The sequence below is a fragment of the Stenella coeruleoalba genome, assembly GCF_951394435.1.
Source record: "Stenella coeruleoalba genome assembly, chromosome: 6".
Classification (NCBI taxonomy): Eukaryota; Metazoa; Chordata; class Mammalia; order Artiodactyla; family Delphinidae; genus Stenella; species Stenella coeruleoalba.
In genome coordinates this window covers 52,158,815-52,179,019 of record NC_137151.1, presented here as the reverse complement: position 1 = coordinate 52,179,019, position 20,205 = coordinate 52,158,815, and the positions used below count along the sequence as shown (strand labels likewise).

Below are 20,205 nucleotides of genomic sequence, written 5' to 3'. Positions count from 1 at the left end.
ATTAAATTCCAGTTTTGTTAATGGCAGTCTGTTATTTACTAAGACTCACCTCCCAGATAGTTCCTTGCTGTTATGTTATATTAATGTAAAGTTTAATTGAAGGACACTCTAAGTTTGTTTCTGAAGCTTATCTCAGTAATCTATCTTTGGATGAAGATCAGATGCCCCACAACTAGCAACCAGGGGATTATGCATGCTGGAAAAGGCATAATTGAAAAGACTGTCTCCAACATGGACGGAAGGGCCCTTATCAGGTACTCTTAACTAGCTCATGCACAGTGAAACTGAAGGGAATTGACTCTTGGATTAATTTCCACTTACAAAGGGCCCCTGCACTGGACTGGTCTATAGAGAGGACTGCTGACCTCAAACTCACCTTAGAACAATGCTCAAACACAGGAGAAACTACATTCCTCCTAGGATGAGAAAAAGACAATATCAGAAATAGACAGCTAGCCCAAGATCCTGGACCTGACTTGTATGATCATTTATAATGTTTTCTTGATTCTTGGACCTTTGCATATGAATCAGTTGCCTTTCTATCATAGGCACGATCCTATGCTAGTTTGAAAAATCAGTCCAGTTGTTGGGCTTGTGGCCAGTTAACCTGTGTCTAGTACTTCTGGGTTACCTTGGTGGATTTCTCCACTCCAGGGCTCTAATTGGTTAGCTGTGAGGAAATTTACTTTCAAAAAAAAATTATAGTTATGTTCAGGTTACTATTGATATTACTAGATGGAATCCCCTCACCTGGTCAATTAATAATGCCTGCTCTGATCCTGGCCATAAATACGAGTTTTCTTCTATTACTCAAGCTCAATCAGAGCAACAAGCAAAGTTTCAGCCAAGGAATAAAATCTCCCACAATTATGGGGCAGATTTAAGTAGATAACACCAGGCTATGGTAATTTAAGGTAAAAAGCTCCTCTCTGTTGGGAACAAATAAATCATACTAAGGATAATCAGTCTAGTAACACTAGGAAACTGCACTGGGTGCCTTATGGACAATGCCAATATATAATTTCCCTTAAAGATAGGGATTGGTACAGAACAGACTAAGTCAGATGACCTGCGATATACTGGGCTTCACCTAATGGAAGTTCTTGACTTATATTCCTACTTATGACCTCACTAATCTGCCAGCTATATTGTTTTTTATATTGCCTGTTTTACAACATTTTTGTTTCTTGTATTACCAAATGTGTGACTGAGCCTCTGATAAAATGATGATATGTAGTTCCATATGAGATCAATGATTATAATAGTGCAACTCAAGATATGGGATGAAGCAACAAGAGGGAATATTTTTCTGGACTGTAAGAGGCTAGTAAGACAGGTGGCCCAGAGATTTTTGGCTACTGTTAATAAGACCTAGTCCAGTAATAGCACACTGAGTGGCCTATCAGCGAAATCTTCACCAGACCTGGGAGTGAGCATTCCCAGCACAGTGGGAAGAAATGGTCATGAAATGCCCCCCCAAACCATGGTCGAATTTACCAAATTTATGACCATGAAGGGGCCCTGCTGACTGGAAACTGGCACTTGCCATCTGCTTCTGCAAGGATTAAGTCAATGGCCACTGTGGCCACTGACCTTCCACACCCCCTGAAAGGAATTCAGGGTGGAGATCAGGAATGAGGCACTCTGTGCTCTGAGAAAAACTGACAGAACAGGCCTTTAGATAGTTAAATACTTTCAGGAGATTTTATGAGCCCAAATTCTTATATCTTCCCATATCTAGAGAAATACTAACATCATTAACGGTGACATCTGCTTTATTAAGGATAGTATTACAATTAAAAGTCAAAATGGAGTAGCTGTGGTTCAGCTATCCAATGAAATAACTAGGTGACACTATGGGTGTGATTTCAGACAAGTCCTTGTATTGCTAAGAACTTGAGTTTTCTGAGCTGTGTCAGAATTGGATGCTACCAGCCATCCTCAAAACAATGTCTGCTGGCAGCTGGTAGCTGCAACCTTACTTTTTAAAGGTCTCCTCTTGTAACTATTACATTTTAGACAATGGAATTGTTTTAGATCATACATTAACGAAAAGAGACATGTGTGGTGACCAGTAGCACCTGTTATCTATGTGTTAACACCACATTAAAAGTTAAAACCTACTTAGATAAAACTAGACAACTGGCTACATGGCTACAAGTCTCTCCAAAGTGCCTGGTCCAGACTGGGTTTCAGGCTTATTCTCCTGAAAAGAAATGAGATTTATTTTGCCTATTAAAATTCCAGTTGTCACTCTTCCAACTACTTCTAATTTGGTCTGTTACACTAAAATGGCAGATCCAGGGACTGAGATTTGAATCATACAAGACTCAGATCCAGGACTTGGAACTCAGAAATATTTCCAATTCAGTGTCTGTTTTCCAAATTGAGGCAGGACTAGGCCCCATTTTAGCAGGAAGTGGCCAGAGCTGTCATCACCCAGTTTCCTGAATTAAAACTGATAGGACTCTGTGGGGCTCTGGAATACAAATCCTTTCTGTGTCCCCTGTTTCTTGTTTATAGGATATAGACTTCATTCAGCCTCCCAGACCTTCCCTGAGCTCCAAAGGGCAGATTCAAACAGTTGTTAATCAGGGAAGGGAGGGGATGCAAAAACAGGGGAGGAGCCGTCAAATGGTGGTACAGCCTTGGGGCAGGGTCCTGGTTCCTCCTAAGGAGTATGCATAAGAACATCTTTGAGTTTTTCTGCAGGAACTAAGGCCCCCACCCAGGTAGAGAGGATGGTAATTTCAGGCTGAGCACAAGGTTCCTGGAACCACCACCCTGTTACCTCACCACCAACCAATCAGAAGGAAGTCACACACCCTGCAGCTCTCACCCCAGATTTTGCCTTCCTTTTCTGGGCCTGGTGATGACCATCCTGTTAGACCTCCTGTTTGGCCCCTGTCTGTTTCATCTCCAACAGGCTCCAAGAGTTTCAGGCTAAATTGTTACCATGAGGGTGAATGCTGGTTTTGGGCACAGAATACCTTGATTTAGATCAGGTGGAGAGAGACTTCTACTCTACTAGGCAGAACTATGCCTATTCTCAGCAGGAAGTAGTTACAGAAGAAAGAGACCTCTACCCCAATTCCCAAGAAGTATGTTGAGTATGAAGTCTCTCCGGGGGAGTTATTAGGGGAACCACTGACTGAAACCACCCACCCTGGCCAGGCCCAATAGTAACCACTTGTGTGAGTTATCTTAACAATAGGAGGTCCTGGTAAGGAACATAGAACTAACAAGCTACCACCAACCGGAAGAATTCAGGAAAGGTCAAAAGGAGACAGGAGACACCAGTCCATATGTCCTCCCAGAATCCTTCTTGCTGTAATCCATCTTGGCTGAGCAATGCACTTGCCACCAGGAAGGACCCTGAGTCAGAATGATTGGCCAGAGACAACCCAGAAACTAATCCTATCACCGTAAAACCCGAGACTGTGAGCCACATGGCAGAGCAGTCCTCCTGGGTTCCCTTACCCTCCTGCTCTCCACCCAGGTGCCCCTTCTCAGTAAAGTCTCTTGCTTTGTCAGCATGTGTGTCTCCTCAGACAATTCATTTCCAAGTGTTAGATGAGAGCCCACTCTCGGGCCCTGGAAGGGGTCCCTCTTTCTGTACCAATACTGTTTCAATTTTTCTCTGGATATTTGAAGTTCTCCCATTTATGACTTGCTTTTTTAAGATTAAAAGGACTGTGTGAGATAAGGTGTGGAATGTTTCAGTTGTTCACACTGTGAGATTCACAATTGTATTGATAACTAGCTTTCTTTGGTTACTTCATTAGGACCTAAATCCTGCCTCAGCCATGGGTGGTGTAATCTTTGTACTTTAGCCGCCTCCTAATAAAGGCTAAAAGGAGAGAATTGAAAGGTAAATTTCAGCTCTGTAATTCTGTGAACTCCTTATTCTGCTTTGAAAGTGCGCCACCTCAGAGGTTTCTCAAAGAAGAATTAATTTGCCCTTGATAGCCGTAGATAAAGAATTAAAAAAAACAGCAAGTGCTATTTCTACTTTCCACTGGTTGTAATATGAAACTAGAGCTGCTTGGCAATTACTCCCCTTTCTCATCTCAGCACCTCTCACCCTTATGCTCCATTTCCCTCCTCTCTCTCCTGGAAGCCTTGTCATTTTCTAAAACATATTTATGCTTTTTCCTAACTTTGCAATATTTTTCAGTAGTGCATATAAAAAGACTAAGAAAGATAAGCAGATGTTTGGCCACTGTCTAGACTTGTCCTTCCTAAACTCTTACCATGTACATAAATGACCTGGGGATTTTGCTAAAATACAGACTCTGACTTAGTGTGTCTAGGGTGGTCTCTCAGATTCCTGATTTCCAACAAGTTCCCAGGTGATGGCACTAGTCCTAGAATTACACTTTGGGTAGCAGTTGTTGAGACTATTTTGTAGACTTAAAGTGATCATAAACCTAAAACTTAAAGAAAAGGTAATTATAAAAAATAGATATTGTATTTCACTTTCATTAAAAAAATCATGTCTTTCTGCTGACCTCTTCACAAATAAAATCAGTGTTTTCTTTCAAAGTTGAAATTTCCAGGAAGGCAGTACATTATTTCTATAATCTATTCTCGTGTGTCTTCGCTACATTATGATTCTACATTTTTTAATTTGGCAAAAAAATCTACATTATGATTTAAAATTTAGACAAGTTGAACACAATTCTGAAAACCTAAACATATAGGAGAGTAAATTAAACTTATATAATTATTAAGATGATTGGATTATTTATTTAAAAATAAACATTTCTCAACATTTATGACATAAGCTTTATTGTATGTTTTAGAAATAATGTTTACATGCCACAGAACATAACAGTGCTCTAAAATACTGCAACAGAATAACTTCTAGTTATCCAAAATAGTAAATTTACAAAAAACTATATCTTAGCTGAAGCTAGCTATTTTTTTCCACTTTTCTTTCAGAATCCCCTAATATTCAGTAATCTTGCTACTGGCTGATAAAAATATAAACAAATATACAGAATTACCAAAAATAGTTATTTCAAATATGCAGGAATTTGAATTATGACTATAGAAGCTGTTGTCACTTAAAAATTATAGAAAAGTTTAAAGATTGGATGTGGTATTCTGAAATTCTGCTTCATCTTATAAAAAAATATGTATACTCATTTCCCTTTCCTTTTAATATATACTAGATTTCTTTGTTTTTTTAGCACAAGCCCAGTAAAGTCCTTGTTTCCTAGTGAAAACTAAAGAGCAACAACAGCAACAACAACAAAAGTTTTTATTTTAAAACTTGCATTGTTTCTCCTTTATTTGTACATTTATCTGTACTTTTCCTCATTGAAGAGGTAGGGAGCTTAGGGTCCAGGATTACCCACACATATTATTGGAGGAAGCAGCATCCATCCCCAGGCTTAACCTAAAGGATGGTGATGGATGATAACAGTTGAAGAGAAAACTTGGTGGTTAGACAGAGAAGATGAACAACGTATTAGGAAGGCAAGAGTCTGAATAGAACACACTGGTGCAATATAGGAAGGGTTCAGGGTGTTTGTCTTTAATAATGTTCCAGAAGAAAAATATTTGTTGTCTAAGGAGCTTGGTAATCTTGTATAAATTTTAGGGCCCAATTTTAACCCTACATAACTAGTTTCAGATCACATTAGAATTCAGTGTTTTCTTGATATTCCACTTAAGAAGCTATATCTTGCAAATTAAATTGACATTCAAAAAGTGTTTAAAAAGATCTTGTTAAACTATCAGTAATACCAACAACTCTGAAGGTTGGTTTTTAAAATGTTACTCTTGCAGAGTATTATAGGCTTGCATCTGCATCTGCGAAATTCTTTTATCTCTATTGTATTATTTATCTTGTAAGAATAAAGTTTACTTATCTTTGAATAAGTCACCGATCATTTAATGATGTGGAAAATGTGGCAAAGATGACCAATTCATTTTGCTAAGCAAAGAGAACTGAAAGAAATGCAGCTGTTTCAATGCACCTTCCTTATGCAGAGGAAAATATTTCTTTTTTTATTAGCTCCATCTGATGGTCGATCTGGTTTTTACACACTGCCTGGCTATAAATTCCCAACAGTAATTTCACTGTTTTCTATCCCTCTCTTCTATCAGAAAAATGTGCTATATTGTGAAGATACTCCTTAGCTGATTATGTATCTAATTAATTCATTGAATTCTGCAAAGTATTTACTAATGTAAAGAACACTAATTCATGCTAATTCTTGTGGCTATTTTCTTTTTCCTTTAAGTTGAGAAGCATAAATATCACAGATTACAACCATGTAAAATGTAAAATTTGAAAATATGAGAATATTAGTGATATTGTCCTGTATGCACATTTTCATATAGGACACACATACCTCTCAGATAGGCATGGCCTGCCCATTACCTAATTTATGTTGAGCATGTACATGGTGATAACAGAGTTTAAGCACATAAAAATGACTTTATTTTCTTTATGTATATTTTATACTAATGGACTAGTTTGGCAAAAACCTATTTATATGATATACCATCCTAATGTTTTCAGCTATGAGCATGCATGCTTGAAAATACAATTCTTTCAATGCAGAGAAAAAATAGCTTAGGATTTAAATGTATTTGAAATACATAACTGAGTCTAAGCATTAAATAAATAAATTAAGAAAATACTATACCTCAGCATCATACTCCCATAACTGATTTCCTCTCATGTGGTGGCATTTTAACATGATTACAGGTCCGTTGAGTCTAGACACATCCAAGCACAAGTCATCGGTTCTGATTTCTTTGTCAGCAGTATAAGAAAATACCTGAAAATATAAGAGTCAGCCAATAAAATAATATATTCTTTAAAAAAAAAAAGTTGCAGTATAGCAGATTTATCTGTGGAAGCTTTCATATCAGATAAAGTTGTGTTTTCAAATGATCTCTGCTGTGTGATCTTGAGAAAGCTAGTTCATCTCTCTGCGTCCTTTTCTTCAACTACAAAATATGTACAGTGTCATGTGCTTTTTGTGAAGACTCAGTTTAACAAACTAAATTATTATTTTTGTAATTCTAACCTTTTTTTCCTTTTTTAAATTGAAGTAACAGTTGATTTACAATGTTTAGTTTCAGGTGTAGAGCAAAGTGATGTATATGTATTCTTTTTCAGATTCTTTCCCCTTATAGGTTATTCCAAGATATTGAGTATTATTCCCTGGGCTATACAGTAGGTCTGTGTTGGTTATCTGTTTCATACATAGTAGTGTGTATATGTTAATCCCAAACTCCTGATTTATACCTTTGCATCCCTACCCCTTTCCCCTTTGGTAACTACAAGTTTGTTCTCTATGTCTGTGAGTCTGTTACTGTTTTGTAAGTAAGTTCTTTTGTATCATTTTTTAGATTCTACATATAAGCAATATCATATGATATTTGTCTTTCTTTGACTTATTTCACTTAGTATGTTAATCTCTAGGTCCATCCATGTTGCTGCAAAGGCATTATTTCATTCTTTTTATGGCTGAATAAAATTCCACTGTATTTATATACCACATCTTCTTTATTCCTCTGTCAACGGACATTTAGGATGCTTCCATACCTTGGCTATTGTAAATAGTGCTGCAGTGAAGATTAGGGTGAATGTATCTTTTCGAGTTATAGTTTTCTCTGGATATATGCCTAGGAGTGGGATTGCGGGTCATATGGAAGTTCTATTTTTAGCTTTTTAAGGAACTTCATACTGTTTTCCATAGTGGCTATACCAATTTACATTCTCACCAACAGTGTAGGATGGTTCCTTATTCTCCACACACTCTCTAGCATTTATTGTTTGTAGAGTTTTTGGTGATGGTCATTCTGACTGGCGTGAGGTGATACCTCATTGTAGTTTTGATTTGCATGTCTGATAATTGGCGATGTTGTACATCTTTTCATGTGCCTTTGGCCATCTGTATGTCGTCTTTGGAGAAATGTCTGTTTAGATGTGCCTATTTTTTGATTGGGTTGTTTCTTTTTTTGATATTGAGCTGTTTGTATACTTCAGAGATTGATCTGTTGTAGGTCGCATCGTATGCAAATATTTTCTCCCATTCTGTAGGTTGTCTGTTTATGACTTCCTTTGCTGTACAAAAGCTTTTAAGTTTAATTACATCCCATTTGTTTATTTTTGTTTTTATTTTGATTAGGAGATGGATCCTAAAAGGTATTGCTGCAATTTATGTGTTCTGCCTATGTTTCCTCTAGGAGTTTTATAGTATCCAGTTTCACATTTAGGTTTTTAATCCATTTTGAGCTTATTTTTCTGTATGGTGTTAGAGGATGTTAACTAAATTATTAAATTCTTAATATTTGGTGACATTGTATTTTCTGAATTATATTTGCCTTATAAAACTTACACAACAGGTTCAATAAAATAAAGTTTGTAAACTTTATGGAGCTCCGTAAAGGGCAGTCCTTGTTGCCACCACCATTTGACCAATTCCCTAAGTCTAGAGACAATGATGTTTTTCATCAGTTTCCTTTCTATAACATAAGTACATCACATAAACTTTATTAAATATTGTCAGTGGGTTTCTGAAGGTTGTAGAATTATCTTTAGAGATCTCCTTAAAGGCAGGCTCTATGTTTACCTTTCTCATGTGGTTTTGGCTGGGCTTGACTATAATTCTTCTCAAAATATCCAAGAAATGTCAAGGTAGATAGCAGACTCATTGTTAGCTAATTCAAACTGATGCTTTAATAATCTCTATTATTTTGTTCCTAGTGTGAATAATTTATTTATAACATTGATCATTAAAGTTTTGTAAGGGTTATTAAGTACATAATTATAAAAGTTGTTTTCTTCTGTTATGATAAGCATGCTTCAGTATTCTGTGGGTATTTATTTTTTCTTTGCAATGTCAAGAGGGAGTATGATGAGGAAGGTCATTTCAAGGTCTTTTCATTTCCCAAAGCAACCTGATGAAATCTGAGGAAGTCAGCTCTACAGATCACTTATAAACTCTGAGTCCTAGCCTGTAAGCTGACTAAGTTAGTCTTGAAATGGTTGCCTCTGTAGCACTGGTACTCAGGGCTTCTAGGAAGACTAGGAAGATCACAAGTAGTGGTAAGAGGGAGATGCAAAGTCAGTGATGGAACCCAAGTACCCTCTTAAGCCAACATCTTAAAAGGAAAATTTTCACAAAGGTTATACATTTTACTTAACAATATAAAAACTTGGGAAGTGTATAAAGTTCATTTATTTAAACAATATAAAATATATTATAGATTTCATGTATTGAATTCAGAAAAGATTTTCTTATCTTTGAAGAATCATGTATATGTGTATACTTTTTATACTTTTCAATGTATATACTTTTCATGGAAAAAGAATAACCAAAAGAAGAATAAAGGAAACACCCATCTAAGATAAGTATTTGTATCCTTCCCAAACGTGGCTAGTATTTTTTTTAATACAATTACAAGCATATTTAATTAAATAAATGAATCTGGTAGTACACCTTGATGTGAGAGAGGGTAGTTTCTAGAGAAATTTCTTTTGCCCATTATAGGATTATTTCAATGTGAAGGATAATTTTCCACTTTGAAATTGCTTTATTTTAGTTGTATACAGATGGCAATGTAAACGGAGACACCAAAGCATCCATATTCACCATTAATTTTGCATAATGAGTATAATCATGGCCTGAGCATCAATTCTCCTCAGGTCTCTAATGATAGTTTGGAAACTTTAACTATTGAAAGTTCTAGACAGAAGTCCACAAAGCATTCTTTGTTCCTCAATTTCTAATTTTGATTCACTTTTGGGTCAATTAATAGATATGTAATTTGCATCACATTTAAGAAAGATATCTATAGAATACTCTCTGACCCTATATATGAAATTATCTTTCTTTGGACTTTGCAATTGAAAAAAAATTAACTGATGCATTTACAAGTCATGGCGATTGCTGGCAAACACCAGAAGTTAGAAGCAGCAAAGAATGATTCTCCCTTACAGGTTTCAGAAAGAATATGCCCTTTCTGGCACCTTGATTTCAGACATCCAGCCTCGAGAATTGTGAGTCAATAAATTTCTTTTGTTTTAAGCCATCCAGTTTGTGATGGTTTGTTATAGCAGTTTGAGGAAACGAATACACTTCCTTTTATTCCTAATGCTGGTTGAAGCCTTTAAAAGTAATGGGATTAGTTTTCCAAATGTCACTGCAAATTTTTCAAATCTATTGTATCTCAATATCTGGGCCTAAAATTGTACCATCCAGTTATACTTTCCAAAAGCGTCAGAGCAATCATTTTCATAATCATTTTTCCATTTAAATATATCTTTGTAAAGTGGTTCTTTACTATGACTAGATGATTTACTTGCTTTTATGTATACTTTATTGAGGTTAGACTGATTTCTGTCTCTGAACTGATGCAATCAAATGAGTTTAGGAATAACTCCCAACATATGAAAGATGATAGCCAAGCTCAGTCTCAGTTCCTTTTAATCTTAATATTTTTTCAGAGAAGGTAAACTTTTTCATTATATCACACATGCATACAGTTTGTTCTGGATTTTTCTTTTTGGGAAGTGTGTCCAAAGGTATTTTATGATTCTTCAAATATCTAAAATTGAAACAACATTTAAACATTTTTTAAAGACTGTGTGAGAATTATCTAAAATATTCTGCAGTAAATTAGTACTTTACTTCGCACAATGAAAGAATGTGTCAATACGTTCTTTTAAAAATTGTATCTTGCTTAAAATCCTAATGTATACCTGTTTCTTTAAAAATACTCTTATATCTTTACCCCTTTGAATAATTGCGAGAGCATAGCAGACATTCACAAAACCTTGTAGAGCAGCCCAAGTTGCAAGCCAAGGACACTGTTCTGTTACTGGGACCTGGACCACGCCTCCTTCAGCAAGAGGCTTGGGGACTAAACGCCCTCTGCTGGCTCTGTCTCAACATAAGGTTTCCTTCCTTCTTTTATCCTTAGATAAAGAAATATTTTGCCAAAAAATATGTGTGTATTTAAAAGGCTCACATGTGTATTTGATTCAGCTTTGTTAATTATACAGGTTGTGATTTCCCTAGATTTAGTTCAGAATTTATAAAATACTTTTCCTGTCGAGTTCCTCAGGACAATATTTACTCTAAAGGTTCACAGTTTGAAGAGACTATGTTACTCTATGCCAGCTGCTTCACTTTCTAGATGAAGAAACTGAGGTCAGTAAAGCTACAGGGTTCACCCAATTTGCCAGAGCGTCTTAGCGAAAGGGGTCTCTCTGGACCCCAGGCTCATTGTCACTGTTCCTTCACTTGACCATACTGCCCTTTACATACCCATTTTGGAGCTTTGGGCCCTCTGGGAATCCCTTTAGGTATTTGAAATACAGTCAGTTTGAGAAATCTGTTAACAGCCATCCAGAAGGACAAATTATAAGAAAATAAACATCATAATAGTTTTTCCCTCATTCTGTAAAAATAGCCCAGGAACATTTGTATTGAAATAACAAAGAAAATTGTTTAGCAATGAAAATTCAACATTTAGCAGTGATTTATTTTTTAACACGTTCTCTCTTACTATATGTCACACCATCCTGATATTAGCATGGAGAATGCGTAGATGGAATTGAATTCATCAATGGAGATGCCAAACAAAGAGACTTTTGCTCTCAGACAAAAGATTTTTGTCTTAATTGATTTCAGATTCTGTTTATAGCCTGTTAGCCCAGTGGTTTATATAGAAGAGGGTAAGGAGATGTAGGTAGCTTCTAGCTGTGTACTCTTATCTTACATGCATACATGGTATCTATGGTCTTTTACAGTTTTAATGCTCTAAAAGACTTGTTAAAAACAGGATGTGAGTGTGTATCTCAAGTTCAGTATTCCCAGTCTGTCCTCAGTATCACCTATGAAGGCTTAACTCTTTCCCCTTTCACTTCAGTATAACTATGTAACACTCTGGTAGTTCCCTGTTTGTACTCAGCAAGTCACCTCAGTCTTCCATCCCTGACCTGGTATGTGCTGATCATATCATTCGGACTATCCATTTCACTTTGCCCAGGAAAAGATCACCTCCTTAAAGTCTTAGTACATTCGTCACTTTCTTCATGTAGCGTTTTTGTAACTACTCTTACCCTGATAGCTTATCTGCACTTTATTGTAGGTATGATATCATCTGTGCATATCTTTGGAGCAGAACAGCGCTAACACAATGGGCTTTGGAAAATGACACGACCTGGGTTTGAGACCTTCCTCCACACTCTTCAGAAAGAATTACTGTGAGACTTTGACCAAATCTTACCTTCCTTATCTGGGAAAAGGGATAAAGATGCCTCCTGTTTCCTGGGCTATTTCAGAGGTTGAATGAGGTAATTCTTCTAAACTCTAAACACAGTACTTAGCCCAAGTGACATCTCAGTATCAGTAATTATCTGTGCAAAATCCAGGCATATAATCTACATTTGATTACAGTTTGTTTCATCTTTTCGTTTTATTTTTTAAACCTCTTTGCCCCAGTAATAATGCTAGAGATATATTTTGAATACCTTTGGAAACAATTCTAGGAGAAGAGTATGTGTCCAGTAATTACTTGCTGAATTTCAATGAAAGCAATTTCTCTTTGGAGTTCTTTAGTACACTTTATGGAAAACAGAGCAAGAGAATAAGGTAATAAAATAAGCAGGATGCACTAATATAATAAAATGTGACTGTTGTTTCTATTTTCTTTCTACTTCATTGTTAAATTCTCCTTTTTTTTTTTTTTTTTTCTGTGTTACGCAGGCCTCTCACTGTTGTGGCCTCTCCCGTTGCGGAGCACAGGCTCCGGACGTGTAGGCTCAGCGGCCATGGCTCACGGGCCCAGCCGCTCCACGGCATGTGAGATCTTCCCGGACCGGAGCACGAACCCGTGTCCCCTGCATCGGCAGGCAGACTCTCAACCACTGCGCCACCAGGGAAGCCCAAATCCTCCCATTTTAAACACTACTGGTGTTAAAGTTTATGTATGTTTAATAACTTACTCTGCCTTGAAGGGTTTTAAAGGAAGTCTGCAATTCAGGAATCTATACTCAAATATTTTCCAAATATTTACTCATATTCTACTATTGTAATATTGAAGAATATAAATTGCAAATATAAGCCTAGTAGGAATTCCTTCCAAAAGATACCTCAAGATATAATACTTGAATGGTAGATATTGTTTTTATGTGACTGTGATAGAATTCTCAGATGGCCCCAAGATTCTTGTCCCCTGGTGTACATGCCCTGTTTAACACCCTGCCCTTGAATGTTGGTGAGAGTGTGACCATGACAGGAAAGTTACTTCATGATTACATTATGTTACATAAGACTGTGTCTTTGCAGACTGAGAAAGATGGGCCCTCAGTCCTCCAACTTCAAGGAACTGAAATCTGCCAATAACCAGGAATCTTGGGCCTCCATTAAGATCACAGCTCTGACCAACACCTTCATTTCAGTCCTGTGAGACCCTGAGCAGAGAACGCAGCCACGTCATGCCTGAATTTCTGACCTATAGCACTGTGAGTTAATAATTTTGTGTTGTTTTAAGCCACTTAATTGGTAGTAATTTGTTATACAACAATAGGAAATTAATACAGTGATCATCAGGTTAAAGGAGATGCATGCAAAAACTAAATTATTCTCACCATGTAGAACACCTTCTCCCATGCTATGTCTCTATCATTTATCTATTCATTCAGTGATTCATCCATCTATTTATTCCGTGATACTTTTGAGAATGTTAAATGTTTTCAGGCTTTATCTAAACCATATAGGCCATTCATGAAACTTTGATAGCAGACATCCAAGCAAATGCCAACATTTCTGTAAGAGTTTCCTCCACTATTCCAACCTGCTTGAACTCTGTTCTTGATGTTCTCATTGAATTGATTTTCTGTAACAAATTAGCTTTCTCTTGATGATATTCTTTCTTATGTTTTCCCCCACTGAATTATTCCTTAAATATTTTTTATCTGAAGAACTGGCCTTCACACATATAAATTGCAAGGGAAGTAAAGTAAATTCCTGGATGGGATATTCTCCTTCAGTCATGGGCAATTTTATACATACTTTCCCTTTATGACTATATCATTAGTTGGAACCATGGAGCAGCAAGATATCTGGTCTTTGAGGTTCTTACTCATTTATGCCTGTGAATGTAAAATAAACATAGCAGTAATAATATATATTATTTACATGACATATATATACGTATATATATAGACTATACATTCATTTTAGTGTTTGTTTTATTAGCCACAGATTAATGATAGAAGACTTTGTGATATCATTTCTGAATGTATTTTTACTGGTATTTTATATTATTTCAAAACTTTTCCACATACATTGTATTATTAGACACTTCCTAAAACTGGTATGTTGCATATAATTAGAGAAAAATTATATTAAATATATTAAAAAGCAGGCAAATTATAATGTCCTTAAGATAGCACAAAGAAACTTACTGTGTATCTGTTGTAACTGCATCTTATCTGTAAAGGTAAACTACCCTTTAGTTTAAATTAGACATAATTTTTAAAATTCACCTCCATATTGTTAGCACAACATTGGCACTGAATCAAATAATACTGAACTTTTCTAGATGGTTTCAAGCTTAAAGAAATCCTACTTATGTCATTCATCATTGCTGCCAACTAAGATCAATTTAGTTCGGCTTCCTCCAGAAGCTGACATTGAACAAGGATTCAAGTGCAAGTAGTTTTTATTATGTGGATGATCCCAAGAAAGACCAGTAGGGGTGCAGGGAAGGCAAAGCAGCCAATAAAGGGTATATTACAGTATATTACAAATTAGTTACACTGTAGATAACTGGAGCCTTATCCTGTTGGGAAACTGGCAACCAGGCGGAACAAGCCTCAGATTCAGTTCCCTGGAAGGGTGAAGGACCTGGGATAATTATACCACTTGCCCTCAGCTTTTGCTTGAGGCGTGCTTCCAGGGAGTAGAGTTGATTAATTCCCCAGGTGTGACAAGGTGGGCAAAGCAGCCTCTGGCAGAGAAAACCAGCAGGCAGAGGGACAGAGATTCTGGCCTTTTGGATGTTGGGCTGGAAGCAGGTAGAAGGAGAGAAAGCCAACATTTTGGGATAATCTGCCATGTGTTTGGCAAGATAGCAGTCATTTTAAATATTAGTATATTAAATATGATATAGCATATATCATAAATTTCTTCAGTAACTTTTCAGGGTTAGTATTATAATTTCTTTTTTTTTCAAATAAGGAATGTGACATTCAAAATGGTTAGATAAATTCCAGGTCACTCAGTTTGCAAGTGGGAAAACCTGTCTTTGATCTGTGGTCTGTCAGGCCCCAAATCCCATGCTCTTTTCACACAGTTAACATTTTGCTTCTGGGATATTTAAAAAACTCCAAACTTTATTCAGATTTCACAGGTTTTTCCTTAAATTTCCCATATGGTCCTATGTTCATTTTTCCAGGATCCCATCCAGGATACCACATTACATGTAGTCGTCATATCTCCTTAGCCAACTCTGATAGATGCTCAGACTTTACTCTTTTTGATGACTGACAGTTTTGAGGAGCACTAGTTAGGTATTTTGTGGAGTGTACCTCAGTTTGGGTTTGTCTGATGTTCACCTCATGGTTAGATTGGGGTTATAGATTTTTGGGGGGAAGATCACAAAAGTGAAGTGCCATTCTCCTCACATTTTATCAAGGGTACATGGTATTAACATGACTCACAGTGTAGAGCCTTGATCACTCACCCAGGGCAGCATTTGCCATGTTTCTCCACTGCAGAGTCACCACCACACCCTTCCATATTCTACTCTTAGAAAGCAAGTCAGTAAGCACAGCCCACACACAAGCGGGAGGAGAGATAAATTCCATCTTCTGGAGGGGGACCTGTCTACATAAATTATTTGGAATTCTTCTGTATAGGAGATCTCAGAGATCAATATTAACATGTCCTAAAAACTTCAGTCTAAAACTGGGGGCCATGTCTTTATATCAGATTCATATGTAACCACATTAAGATTCTCATAGTAAAAAATAAATCTAGCTCATGGGCCACTTGTTTGGGCCACTGAAGGAAGAAAAGTTCTCTTTAGTGAGCACATTGTAACGTAATGATTTCCACCACCTAGAAATAGCACTTGGTCTCATCAGTGTGTAAGACGTGGATTGAACACTGGCCACCGTGACCTAGGGAGACCACTTTGATCATTCTTTGGTGTTACAGGGACCATACAGTGCACCTCTGAATTTGCTAGCTGCTGTTTTCTTGGGGCGGGGGGTGGGGGAAAGTGCCTCTTAAAACAAACAATTTCTGCATATCCCAGCCAAATAAGCACATTTTACTTCCTTTAAATAAAAAGAACACTGCAAAATCTGTGCGAGGGCTTTCTCTAGCTGTGGCAAGCGGGGGCCACTCTTCATCGCGGTGCGCGGGCCTCTCACTATCGCGGCCTCTCCCGTTGCGGAGCACAGGCTCCAGACGCGCAGGTTCAGTAATTGTGGCTCACGGGCCCAGTTGCTCTGCGGCATGTGGGATCTTCCCAGACCAGGGCTCGAACCCGTGTCCCCTGCATTGGCAGGTAGATTCTCAACCACTGCGCCACCAGGGAAGCCCCAGAAGTTTGAGTTTTAAGTGTATATTTATTTCCTCTTGGTGCCCATATATTACTGGGTATATATATATGGTGTTCAATGAATTACTGATTAATAGGTTCTTTTTTCTTTTAAGTCATTACTTTTTTGTGACTGGCAGGTTGCTCAAAATTTTCACATTGTTCTATCTTCTAAAAACATTTGTTTTCTAAATTTTTTTCCCCTAAATTCAAGCTTTCTAAATTCGTGTTCCTGTCACTGGACTGCAGGTTTCACAAATCATCTGGACTTGTCTCTTGCCTATCTAGCAATAGTGATAAAGAATATTAACTGAGAATGTCTAGTTCAACCATATCAATTTACAGATTAGAAATTGAGGGCCAGAAAGGACAAGGGACTTCATAACACCTGTGGTATGGACTGAATGTCACCCCACCACCCCAATTCATATGTTGAGCTATAATTCCCAGTGTGATGGTATTTGGAGGTGGTGTATTTGGGAAGTAATTAGGTTCAGATGAGGTCATGAGGGTGGGGCCCTGTGATGGGATTAGTGCCTTTATAAGCAGAAGAAGAGATCAGAGCTTGCTTGCTCTCTGTCATGTGAAGAAGTAGCAAGAAGGTGGCTGTGTGCAAGCCAGAAAGAGGGCCCTCCCCAGAACATGACCATGCTGGCACCCTCATCTAAGACTTCCAGCCTCAAGAACTGTGAGAAAATAAATGTATGTTGTTTAATCCACCCAGTCTATGGTATTGTGTTCTAGCAGTCCAAGCAGACTAAGAGTCACAGAGGGATTTTGACACTCAGGTCCTCTGATGTTAACTTTTCACCAAAGCTGACTCAGATTAAGTATGGTGTAGTGTAGTAGGGTATATGAAGTGTATAACCTAATTATGATACCTTCCTCTCAGGGTTATTGTGAGACTCAAATTATATATACATACTTAAAACACCTGCAAATGTTTACTATAGGAGTAGTGTTCAATATAATTTCCACCCCCATCACTGCCATAGGCTTTTGGGAAGAAGCATTCATAATATACCCATAAAGAACTTAATTAATAACTAAACCAACTCATACTGCTGATATATGCTTTAATTTAGTGTAGGACGCAATTAATCCTAGAAAAATATAGAAAAAAATTGTTTCGTGCAAAGGAGAAATATTGGCTTACATCCATATAAATAAAAACAATAGTTTGTAAAGATGAGGCTAGATTGTTAACTAGGAGAAATACCTAATAAAAATTAGAAAGATTTGTTCTTCATAGTTTATACAGAAAAATGATGACAATTCCATGATATCTTAGGTATAATTTTTTTATTTGATACAAAGAATGTATAATTAGGGTCATTAAAATATGGAAGATATTTTGTTGCTATCTTGTCACTATTGTTATATCAGGATTTCTAACAACAAGGCAAAATATATATGGGATATATAGTTATTTGGGAACAAATGAAATGTTTAAAACATTTTTTTTTCAGCCATGTAAGTGTATAAGCTTGCATTTGATTAGTCTCCTCATTTTGGGTTATCCTCAATAAAATCTTATATATGATGACATCTTTTAAAAATTGGTGAGTTTTAAGCAAAGAATGCCTTAAAAATCTTGGTGCTATAAAAATATTATACCTATTTTATTTGGCTTGCAGATTTCTTAGACTTTTTTTCCTTTTTCTAAACTTTGTTTCTCTTCCTTGCATTGGTTAGTCAAATATTTGAACATAAATTTCTTGTCCAGTTTTTTGTTATCTAGGCTTCATGTGTTTTCTTTCCCCAAAAAACAAGTTTTCATATTTGGAAGGGAAAAGAACCCTAGGTATACCCTTACTTGTTACTTTCTTCCAATACTGTAAGAATTTATTAACTAGGATAGAATTGGGAATACAGTAAGATGAAGAAAATCTTAGGTATAGCAAAGCATATAATCATGAGTATGGGCTCTGCTTGGCTTCTGGTGAATATAAAACTGGGGTAGCCAACACTGTTAATTTAGAAACTATAGACATTATTTACCTTACTTAGAAACTAATAAGGTGGCTTTTTCTACGAGAGTAAGCCAAGTTATTACTTTAGCTATTACAAAGTGCTTCAAATGGTAATATTAAATAATAATTTATGTCCTCAGTAAAATTTAGGCACACACACTCTAAGGGAGAAGAGGGGATCATTTCAAAGGACCTTAATATTCTTCATATATAGTAGATTCATGCATTCAATCCATTAAATTTTTTAATATTAAATATACTAAAATGTTGGTAGGAAGATGACTTGAACAAGCAAGCAGCTCAGTGTAATGATTAAGACCAGAGTGTTAAGTCAAGAATTATGCATTAAGACAGGATGAAAGCATTTGAAGATAAAATAGAGAAAGGAATGAGGTTCAGAAGATTGAAAAAAATACAGAGGAGAAAGGTTCTTTTGGGACTGAATTGTTCAGTGGAGACAAACCTATCATGATGAAGTTAGCAGAAAGCTTGTAGTCCATCTCTAAGTAACAGAAGCTTCAGAAGAGATAAACTGGTGGGCTGAGGGAGCTAGTAGCAAAACTGCTAGTAGCAAAACATTTTTCTTTTAGTAAGTTTTTCGGTTAACAGTCTACCCTTGTCATTAAGAAAAGTACTATTGATGGTGTGCAATAAGAGAAGTACATATGCCTGTGTGTGTGTGTGTGTGTGTGTGTATTTTGTAAAAATACAGTAGTATTAAAGTTTCTGCTTTGTGAAAGTGTGTGATATTTCACTTTTCAAAGGGGGTTTTTCAAAATATTCTGGAAATTCCATTAATAAAATGAATACAAATTTATGTGAACTTTCCCAAAGATCTTAAAGTATTTTAATATTTAAGCTTTATAGAAATTTAATTTTAAGCTTTTTAGAGATGGGCTGATATGATGATACACTTTAATTGATTAATCAATAGAGTAAGTATTTCTTTTGTCCACTATGTGCACATACTTTGATATCATCATCATTTCCTTAGATGCCCTCATAGAGACTGTTGTCCCTTCCAAGTTTAGTCCAGTGCCTTTCCTTTTCCATATAATTCTCTCCTTATCAGGAATCAGGGTAGACATTTTTATTATCTCAACACCAAAAATAATTGAACCTTTTTGAAGCTGGTTTGTTTTTATATTGTTATATGGGTATATTATTATATACCCAATAAGTCATATAACCAGTGTTGTACTTACAGCTAGAGAGCTTGGAGCCAAAGTTGTGGCTTATTTAAATGAATGTAGGATTTCAGGTATTAATTTTAAACACTTTACAGTAAATTAGTAAAAGTGGTTTCTAGGTTGACTTGCATTGCCAATTTTTCCGTTGCTTTTAAAAAAAGTGTCAAATGTGATAGATGTTAAATATCATTAAGCAGAAATACATAAAATTGGACTGTACAACACTTAGAAGAAAAGATCTAAGAAATAGACAATACTAGGGCTCGGTTTTTGGAAGTATTAAGAAAACAATCTCACAATCTCTGAGTAACTCCTACAAGGGGAAAGAAAAGGATTGAACACAACAGATTTGCCATTTATTTCTATGCCAGGAAACACTCTGGCCAGGCAAAACTAGGCAGAATAAGATCATTAGTTTAAGTTCCTGCAAGTTTTAATCAACTCCAAGCTTA

At 36.4% G+C, this 20,205-nt stretch overlaps 1 protein-coding gene and 1 long non-coding RNA gene across 7 annotated transcripts in view; one reads left to right on the top strand and one right to left on the bottom strand.

Moving 5' to 3' along the window:
* Positions 1-20,205, bottom strand: part of GALNT13 (polypeptide N-acetylgalactosaminyltransferase 13) — a 982,370-nt gene that overhangs the window by 13,397 nt on the left and 948,768 nt on the right. For 3 of the 4 annotated variants that reach the window (XM_079925129.1, XM_079925128.1, XM_079925130.1), the window contains one exon: positions 6,622-6,797. In XM_079925129.1, coding sequence (XP_079781255.1) covers positions 6,657-6,797 — 141 coding nt within the window. In that variant the 3' untranslated portion in view covers positions 6,622-6,656. Of the gene's footprint in view, positions 1-6,621; positions 6,798-20,205 lie in introns of those variants that run through there. The other variant, XM_079925131.1, reaches the window with a different exon arrangement.
* LOC307188254 overlaps positions 1-20,205 on the top strand; it is a 120,962-nt gene that overhangs the window by 73,156 nt on the left and 27,601 nt on the right. For 2 of the 3 annotated variants that reach the window (XR_013828870.1, XR_013828872.1), the window contains one exon: positions 12,127-13,501. This is a non-coding gene — a long non-coding RNA (uncharacterized lncRNA). The remainder of the gene's footprint in view (positions 1-12,126; positions 13,502-20,205) is intronic. The other variant, XR_013828871.1, reaches the window with a different exon arrangement.